This window comes from Lathyrus oleraceus, chromosome 2, assembly GCF_024323335.1.
Source record: "Lathyrus oleraceus cultivar Zhongwan6 chromosome 2, CAAS_Psat_ZW6_1.0, whole genome shotgun sequence".
In the NCBI taxonomy this organism is placed as follows: Eukaryota; Viridiplantae; Streptophyta; class Magnoliopsida; order Fabales; family Fabaceae; genus Lathyrus; species Lathyrus oleraceus.
This window is the reverse complement of record NC_066580.1, coordinates 50,215,038-50,224,721: the sequence shown is the minus strand read 5'-3', so window position 1 is coordinate 50,224,721 and position 9,684 is coordinate 50,215,038. Positions and strand designations below refer to the sequence as shown.

Genomic DNA, 9,684 nt, shown 5'->3' with positions numbered 1-9,684 from the left:
ATGTCTGAGGTACACAGTGGAATATGTGGAGTTACCAAGCTGGCCATAAAATGAAATAGTTATTATTTTGACAAGGTGTTTACTGACCAAATGTGTTAAAAGACTGTATTGAATTTGCCAAAGGGTGTCAATAATGTTAGATACATGCAAGCACTCAACATGTGTCCGCCACCGAGTTGCATGCAATCATCAAGCCCTGGCCCTTTCGAGGTTGGATGTTACATGTCATCGGTGAGATTCGACCAGCCTCGTCGAAACAACAAAATTTATCCTGGTAGGTATAGACTATTTCGCAAAATGGATAGAAGTTATCCCTTTGATAAAAGCGGATCAAGAGGTTGTGATTGAATTCATTCAAAAACACATTGTGTATAGGTTTGGAATTCCTAAAACCATTATTACAAATCAAAGTTCAGTTTTCGTTGGTCAAAAGATGCAAGAGTTTGCTGCTGAAACATGATTCAAGTTGGTTACTTCCACACTTTACTATACCCAAGCAAATGGCAAAGTCGAGGCAACCAATAAAATGATAATTGGATTAATCAAAAACATTAGATCAAATTCTATGGACTTGTCGAACATCCCCAAATGAGGCAACCAATTCAACTCCTTTTCGTTTGACATTTGGACATGATTTCGTGTTGCCAACAGAAATCTGTTTACAATCAGTTAGGGTGGAGCGGCATAACGACATTTTGTCAGAACAATATTGGAGACTGATGCTCCACGAAATGACCAATTTAGACGAAGAAAGGTTGGTTGCAATAGACATGTTGTTATGATAAAAAGCACGTGTGGCCAAAGCGTACAATAAAAAGGTTAAGATAAAAACCTTTGCAATAAATGATTACCTTCTCGAAAGCAGCAGGAACAGCATGGGTGAAGCAAGGAATTTTTTTTGGAACCTTTTTGGGTTTCATTCTTTCGTCTGGGAGTGGCCCATGGAAGGCGAAAAGTTTCTCATCCACCATGAAGGGAATGAGTATTTGTCGTTGCCAAGTTTCCATCTTGGATGGATCATTTGAAGGTGGTTGAGGAACAGTGGTTAAACCTTCTTTTCCAGCGAGGTTGAAAGCGATGGAATTGTTACCAGTATTGTGTGTGACTGTATCCATAACGTTAGCAGAAGAAGCCATTGCAATGTAAGAAAGAAAGGGAATGAGGAAAGTATATGTTCTGAGAGTCGCAAAAAACAGCGCAAACAGAGAAGAAAGAAGAAAAACAAAAAAAATATGGAAGAATGGTATGTATAAGCAAATACAATGACAACCAAGAATCAATCGATATTGATGACAACTATTACGATTTAGCGGTAGGGGAAAAGTTAGTAAAGGTGGTTGAAAATCCACGACCTAGGAAGTAGCTACAAATGATGGCATTTCCCCTTGGAAATCGTGGCGCAGAAAGGTGTCATCATGCACATGACATCATCAAAGATTACGCAAAGTTGAAATTGAGTGGAAGACAAAACACCAAGTTTCTCAGTCGAAACTGGCCTTATAGGGGGGCAATTTGTTAACCAGTAAATTTTGACTAGAGTAAAAGAAGGAGCAAGAGCGAGAGTTTCGACAGGCAAGATGGGCCAAAGGACATAGGACAAGTCAAAAGGATATTATGGGGAATGAGACTGCCAAAGTCGAAGCCAAACAAGCAAAAACGAGATAATTAGTTGAGCAGAACATGGGGGAAGATGCAAAAGACGTTGGGCTGCAGGTTTAGACGCGTGACACATTGTATATGACCAACGATAATGTAGCAGTTATTTCTCATTACTATTTAAGTAGATTTGATTTCTAGTTTTAAAAATCGCATTTGTAACATTGTAGAGGGAAAACACTCAAAGTATCAAACGTTTAGAGAAAAGAGTTCATTCCTACAAAAATCTATGTTTGCGTCCACACTTACCTTCAAGCAATTTAAATTACCAAGTCTTTTTATCTTCCTTGCTATTTATGATTTATCTTGTCTTTCGTTCATCTATTTTAATTGCACCTTTTATAAGCATTTTCTGTCTACCGTTTTCTTAATCCAAACATTTAAACAAAATATCCCATAAACTTAATATTTAATCTAAGATTTTATAGCCGATCCTGCAAGCAAATCTCAATAGAAGGTTAGAGATTGTTCGCACGAAAACCCGTGCGAACACTATGACACCATTTGCTGGTCAATGGTGCGGTCTTGGCTGGTTCATGAAACCTTTTCCCAATCCACTGCTTGCATGCTTCGGTCCCACCCCTATGTGGTCGAGGCTTACCTCTTCCAAGACCGGCCTAAGGGCAACTCCTTACCATTCAAACCTGGTGGCGAGGCAATTTGATTTAAACCAACTGCTTCTGTGTTTCATTCCTGAGGGCAAGGTTCTAGCAATTAACGTGTTCGACAACTCCTCTGTTGACGTCGGGAACAACAACCTCATTCCCACGATTGCACAAAGCAATTTTCAACCGTATGGACGTGACTTCCTAGGTGGAAAAGCAACCAGAAGATTCTCAAATGGGAGGATACTGACTGATTTCATATCAAAAGCTTTTGGTATAAAAGAATATTTCTCAAATGGGAGGATACTGACTGATTTCATATCAAAAGCTTTTGGTATAAAAGAATATTTGTCCATACTTGGATCCTAAGAATAATATTTCAGATTTTACAACTGGTGTCACTTTTGCTTCTGCTGCTACTGGCTATGATAATGCAACTTCAGTTGTACTAGTAAGTTCATATTGTCTTTCAGATTTGTTCCTACCACTTCTCTATTTCTCTCTATCTCTCGTATAAAAAAATCGAAATGATTTTCTTGTTTCCTAAATTTTGAAAAAAAAAAACAAATTTAAATCTAGCTTATGATCTATACTAAGTTGCTAATATATATAATAATTAGAATCATTTTTAAGGGCGGATAAAACAGATTATCACACATGGTCCACAAATTATTACAGATAAATTGAGGTTAAATAGAACCTCATAAAATATTTGTCAATGTTAAATTTTGATAAAATAGAATCTTTATTGATTTTGCTATAAGAAATCTGGGACTAATCTATATAGAAGCCTCCAAAAACATAAAAACAGTTATGATAATAATGCAAACTATATGATATTTGATGCAGGGTGTGAAGCAATGAGAGTACTACAAACAATACCAAAAGAATCTAACTGCATATCTTGGTGAAACCAAAGCAAAAGAGAGCATTTCTGAATCATTACACCTTATGAGTATTGGAACAAATGATTTTCTAGAGAATTACTATACCATGCCTGGTAGGGCATCACAATACACAATCCAACAGTACCAAACTTTTCTCGCCGGAATTGCTGAGAATTTCATAAGGAGTCTATATGGTCTTGTTGCTAGGAAGATTTCCCTTGGAGGATTACCTCCCATGGGATGCTTGCCATTGGAGAGAACTACAAATTTTATGGGTCGGAATGGTTGTGTTGCAAACTACAATAACATAGCACTTGAATTCAATGGTAAACTCCAGAATATAACTACTAAGCTCAATCAAGAGCTCCCTGGAATGAAGTTGTTGTTTTCAAATCCATATTACATCATGTTGCACATCATAAAGAAACCTGAACTCTACGGTATGATACTGCCGCAGAAAATCTAGTTTACAACTTTCCATATAAATATTACAATTATGAAACATTTTCTTATTAATTTGATTTGTCGATGACAGGGTTTGAATCAGCCTCAGTAGCGCATGTTGTGCTACTGGAATGTTCGAGATGGGTTATGCATGCAGCAGGGGAAGCATGTTCAGTTGTTCTGATGCTTCCAAATTTGTGTTTTGGGACTCTTTCATCCCACAGAGAAAACGAATAGTATTGTTGCAAAGTATGTGATGGAACATGTGTTAGCTCAGCTTTTAGAATAAATAGTACTACTTGTGGAATTTTATGTATTGTAATCTCACCACTTTTAGATGTTCACCAGTATGGTTTTCTGCATGTTGATGTGTGTGTATAAATATATATGTGTGTAAGAATGTTATTACAGCACTTCCATTATAAAATGTGCTGAGACTTAGAATAATTAGTCATTTTGTATGGACTAATATATAGGTTTCCTCTTAGTATTCATATATGTGTTCAAGTTTATAAATCTAAAGCTATGTTAACATAACTTGTTCTTAGAAATTTGGTGTAAAAGTTAACATAAATACTCAAATATAAGAATACTCAAAATGAGAGAAACAGTCATATTTAATATAATTAAATAACTCAAAGTACATGCAATAAACTTACATAGAGAGAAAAAAGACATCAGAATTGAATTAAAAATGAGAAGAATAACAAACCAATTGTTTGTGAGTATCAATATAATAGAATGAAGAACATAATTTTTTACCCTTAAATGGGGTACAAATTGACATTCATTGCTTAAAAAAATACAAGGGTTCTCAAAAAATTTGCCCCAAAACCATAATAACAATGTGACGACAGTTTGGGCCGCAACAATCGCTATTGGTGACAGCAGCTCACAACCCAATAGCTACGCGCTTAGTCCTACTACTGCTACATACTGCTACATTATTCTGCTATAATGCATTATTGACAACATAGACTAAGAATATTTCTTGAGTTAGAAAACTAAGTGACGATAAGTGCTTGATTGCTTCTCATTAGGCAGACGAGAAAAAAATCCTTAAACAAAACCAAAATGAAACCAAAGTAAGTGCAAGGTCTAGCCAAGCTTGTATTTAAATTTACATCTCAACTAAACTTATAAGGTGCGGTTAATTCTTAGATTTGTTATATAAACTATTTATAATTTGCCAAGCTGTTGGACCTTCAGGATGCGCATTCACAATGAGTTTTAGAAACTGTTTCTCAGAAGTTGAAACTATGGTACTCAAGCATAACTCGCAATCTATTCTTGCATTTCTCTTCTTCAACCACTCATACATTGCAAATCTTGCATAAATTGTGTCCAAATCACGGAATAAATATTTTGGATATCCCACGAGACATTCTATTGGGTAACCTAAAGTGTTCTTTAAGAAATCAATCTTCTTTTGCAATGCAGTTTTCCTAACAATTAGAATCGCAGGAATTTGCTTTACCATTTCAACTACAGTGTTATATTCCAAACCAGCTTCAACCAAGCAGTTAAATCTTTCCAGTAACTTGTCACCTCTTCCTCCAAACATCTTCATAGCTATTTCCATCTCCTCAGTGTTATCAGTATACCCAAGTTTCCGCAAGAAATTTGTTTTCTCCAAATACCTACGCGGGTCATATTTGAAGTCATTTAGATTCTTCTTCTGCCTACGTCTTAAAGCCAAACCAAAAAACTCTAACGGATCATCCTGTATCATTTGACATAAACTAGCTTTTCCAACTCCCAACTCTTTAGACACTGTTTTATAACCTTTTATTGAATGTCTGTTAAGGATATGCATGTGGTTATACAAAACATGAGCAATAGCATCTTGTTCCATTCTAATATTATACAAAAAAGCAATTACAAGCATCAAATTTTCCATTCGCGGACTTGACAACATATCAGGATGCTCTCTAAAACAAGAACAAATCTCATTCACGCCAAGACCCAACTTAATCAACCGACCTATAACCAAAAATGCCTTCTTTCCTAAACCCTCCAACAACAATTTCGGATCTGCCTTAAACAAATCATACATTTGTTTCTCAGAATATCCCCCTTGATGAAAAAGCTCTATACTATCAATGATCGTTTTCCATCTATATGTTCTTTTAGGAGACATACAACTCACAAACCATCCAGTCTCAATCCCAATTCTCTTCAACCAATCAAGAACAACAACAAATTGAGAATCAACCTCGTCTCCAACTAAAAGCAATGGACAACAAACAAACAGTTGGACAAGAGATGATTTACTCAAACCCAAACTTTCATAACTTTCAAATTTCTTGGACAAAACACCACTCCCATACCCAAAAACCTCTCGTGCTTCTTTATAAATCTTCCCCATTCTATTCCTGGGAATCCCGTAATTAAACAAGACATGAAAATTATCAACCAAAACACTATCATCACCACCAAGAAAAAACAAATCTTTAGGCAAAAGTAACTTCAATTCACTTTGTTTAACCCCTATACTCTCTAAAAAGGGTTCAAATTCATTAATAGGGTGATGCATAAGGTACCTTCTGATAGCCCAACCAAAATCATCGTCTCTTTCGTTGACTCTGACTTTGCTTATAAGCGAATTTATGAAACATGGAGAGTTTTTGGCAATGAAATCTGCGTCAACCAAAGTGTAACGTCGAGTGTAGTGAAGGTAATCGAATAGAGCACACTGTGCATGGATTCTTGTGCAGCGTTGGATGCGAATCGAAGGTGAGGGAGATGGAGCGGGAACATTGGTGGAATTTGAACAGCGGAGTATTGAAGGTTTGAGAGAGATTGAAGAAATAGGGTTTTGGTGGGAGAGACTAGGGTTGAAGAGAGGAACGAAGTTTAGATTATGCAGAAGCGAAAGGGTTGCCATTGGGAACAAAAACAAGATGAGGATTTCTGTTTTTGTTAACAGGGTTTAGGTTTAGTAAAGTAGAGACTCAAATGTGTGGGAAATTATAAGGTAAAAGTAAATATATTTATTTATTATAAAAGTCACTATTATACTATTATAATAAAAAAGATAGTAGATGCATTTTTTCAAAAGTTAAATATTTTTAATAAAAAGATAAATTTTTAATTGTAATTTTAGTCTTTTTATTTTATTTATATTGTTGTTAGTCCCTTTTTTTTTATAGGAAAAGAGAATTGAAGTTTAAAGAATTTGTTTATAAAAGAAGAGAAATTTGAGCAAGAACTTGTTTATAAAACATCAAAATTATGACCTAGATCAAACATCATTATTCATAACATTGAATCGTCTAATAAATACATAATCCTCCTAAGAACTTTGGGAACGTCATCACATCCCACATCACTGAATGAAGTCGTGTATGCTCATTGCTATCGCCCTAGATTAAAGAGCGTTGTAACTTTTGAATCTCATGCAAACGAGGATTAGGAATGCAAGTAGTCACCATAGTATAGATAGGAAGGGCTTTATTAACAACTTTAGAGAGAGTTACCCGACCTACAAAAGAAATGTGTTGAGCTTTCCAAGAGGCCAACTTCGACTTAACTTGCTCCAAGATATAATTAAAATCAGATCTTCTAGGTGCTCTACCAAGAAAAGGGACACTCAAATACTTGTCAAACGATTATGTTTCACAAAATCCAAACATAGCAGCCAATTTATGTGGAATAGACACAAAAGTGTTTCTAGAGAAAAAAATATTTGTTTTATCAATACTCACTTGTTGACCAAACAATAGAAAAAATTGGTTAACAATATGGAGCAAACATTATATTTGAACCTATGTATCTTGACCAAACAATGGTAAGATATGAGAGGACCATATCTCTAAAATTAGGGTTTTACTTTGTGGTTGAGCGTCGTCTCCCCTCCGATTTTGGAGTATCTCTCCTTTTTCATGGAGCTCCCTCCTCCCCGGTGGAGGTTTCTCTCCCTTTGTAGTTTTTCCCTCTCTCATTTTCAATCATTTGAACCATCCATCTCTTTTGGATTCTTGTCATATCCTACTTTCAACCTCCATCATATTTTCTTTTCTCTCCGCCAACAACCACCTGGTGCTCGCTGTCGCAAATCTAAATCCATCTTCACCAGCCAATGGGTCAAAGCTTCAGAACAACCAACATCGAAAAAGACCTCCATCATAACCTCTACCACCAGAAGTTTCTAAATTGTTGAGATATTGTGATTAGGTACCTGTTATTGTTATTCTATTTATCGTTTTTCTGTTTGTTTGTTTGGTTCAGATGTGTGTGTTGCTCTTTTTTTAGCCTATTTTAAGTCTATCTTCAAGGTGTTTGATGAAAGGCTCCAAAGAGGTTTGGATGAAGGTAATGTGTTCTTGAGTAAAAATCTAAGTGTGGGCTTTGCAAATCAGACTCTATCTTTCAATAAATGCTCTTTTCAGAGATAGTGAATTTAGTCAATCTAGAGAACTTGTATAATCGAACTGTGCATGATAAAGCCAAAGAAATTATCTATAACTGGATAAATTTAAGGATTGTGGCTCCCAAACTCATTTATCTTTTGTGGAAGAATTTTGATTGGTTGCTTGGATTAAGGAATTTGATTGGTAATACTCCATTGGATTCTAATTTCTCAAAGCTTATTGTTGTCTAAATCTTGGTAGACTTTACTATTAGTGTTGATTTTAATGTGTGGATGGCAAATGCACTTACACAATATTTGTCACTTTGCTTGTACTCCTTTTCTTTCATCTATTGAATGTTGATGTTTACTTTAAAAAAAGAATAATCTAAGTCATTAAATATACTATCTATGATGAAATTAGATTTCTCATAAAAAATATACTATAGTTGTTTCTATTTATAAGAGAAAATTATTTTTAGATTCATTGAATAATCAATGTATCTGGTATGTATAATAGATCAGATACATTGATTATTCAATTAATATAAAAAGTCAACTTTCTCTTATAAATAAGATCATAAGGAGTAATAGATTACACATCACGTTGGTGAATTAAATGTCATACTTGACACTTTCAGACATATTAAAAAATGTAATAAATGAAAAAGAAAAAAATTGTAATTTTACGAAATTACTCATATTAACTATGGGTGTATTCAAATTAGCTTTCATGCAAATTCAGAAATTAATAAATTAAGAGTATTAATTAGATGGTACAATTGGAAGATGAAAATTAAAATTGCATTTGTAACTAAAAGTGACTAGTATTATAAGACAAATACTTTTTTTAAACATGACACTTATTTTAGAATAGAAAAATACCTTTTAATATTTAAAAATTTGACTAACATTAAACTTTTCATAAAGTCGGATTAATTAATTAAAATTAATTTGCAGTCAACATAATTCGTAATTAAATAATTAACTTTCATATGCCTCCTTCTCCTTCTAAAAAACTACCTAAATTACATTGTCATCTTAAAATCCCTAAAATTACATTTCTATTCATGATTAAAAGAACACATTCATCTCAAAACCCTATTCACGATTAAAAGAAACATTCATATTAAACCTCACAAAAATGTCTATGTCACGATCTTGCATTTATCGTGTTGTTCCCAGTTATCATCTCTATGATGTTGTCTCTATCTATCTCGCTTAAAATTTGCATCAAAATATAACCTTTACAACACATAATCATTTTCTTTCTAGCTTGCTCTTTACCCCGCTAACTGGACTTCTTTCTGAGAGTTCAGCAAGCATAGTAGTTATGTGACATAACCTTCTTCTATCTCTAATATAAATCCTTCACACATTGAAACATATTCTTGCTTATCTCCTACCAAAACAAAGCCCTTCTCTCAAGGATTTTAGTTCAATAAAAATTAGTAAAATACATATAGATACGATAAGGTTAGATTTCAACGGGAAAAAATCCTAACATGTCAGTGCCACACTACTACAAATATATTCATTTTATCTCGGGTGCGAAGAGGATTTTACCTTAGTTAGACAGGTGGGATAACGAAGGGCGACATCAAAATCTACCACCTTACCCCTCAGTTTCAGAATAACGGAGGACATGGTTGAAATGTCATTGGTTCAATCCACAACAACAACATTTTTTTTCAAAACTATGTAGCGCGCGTCATATACCTCTCGATATTTGTTAATAACC

The 9,684-nt window shown here is 34.5% G+C and overlaps 1 protein-coding gene and 1 pseudogene across 2 annotated transcripts; one reads left to right on the top strand and one right to left on the bottom strand.

The window, feature by feature from the left end:
- The first annotated feature begins 2,289 nt into the window (after positions 1–2,289).
- Positions 2,290–4,084, top strand: LOC127118042 (GDSL esterase/lipase At2g04570-like; annotated as a pseudogene).
- A 517-nt stretch (positions 4,085–4,601) lies between these two features.
- LOC127118041 (transcription termination factor MTEF18, mitochondrial) lies at positions 4,602–6,553 on the bottom strand. Of its 2 annotated transcripts, XM_051048176.1 has the most exons (2): positions 6,136–6,553; positions 4,602–5,967 (listed from the first exon to the last, which is right to left on the bottom strand). In XM_051048176.1, the coding sequence occupies exons 1-2, from the start codon at positions 6,477–6,479 to the stop codon at positions 4,743–4,745; spliced, it is 1,569 nt and encodes a 522-aa protein (XP_050904133.1). In that variant the 5' UTR covers positions 6,480–6,553; the 3' UTR covers positions 4,602–4,742. The 2 variants fall into 2 exon arrangements, with proteins under 2 accessions (XP_050904133.1, XP_050904132.1); XM_051048175.1 differs by having other exon boundaries at positions 4,602–6,553.
- Between the last annotated feature and the right edge of the window lie 3,131 nt (positions 6,554–9,684).

Bases quoted from the DNA above. Each gene is read 5' to 3' on its own strand.
- LOC127118041 (XM_051048175.1), bottom strand. From the start codon at position 6,479: ATGGCAACCCTTTCGCTTCTGCATAATCTAAACTTCGTTCCTCTCTTC.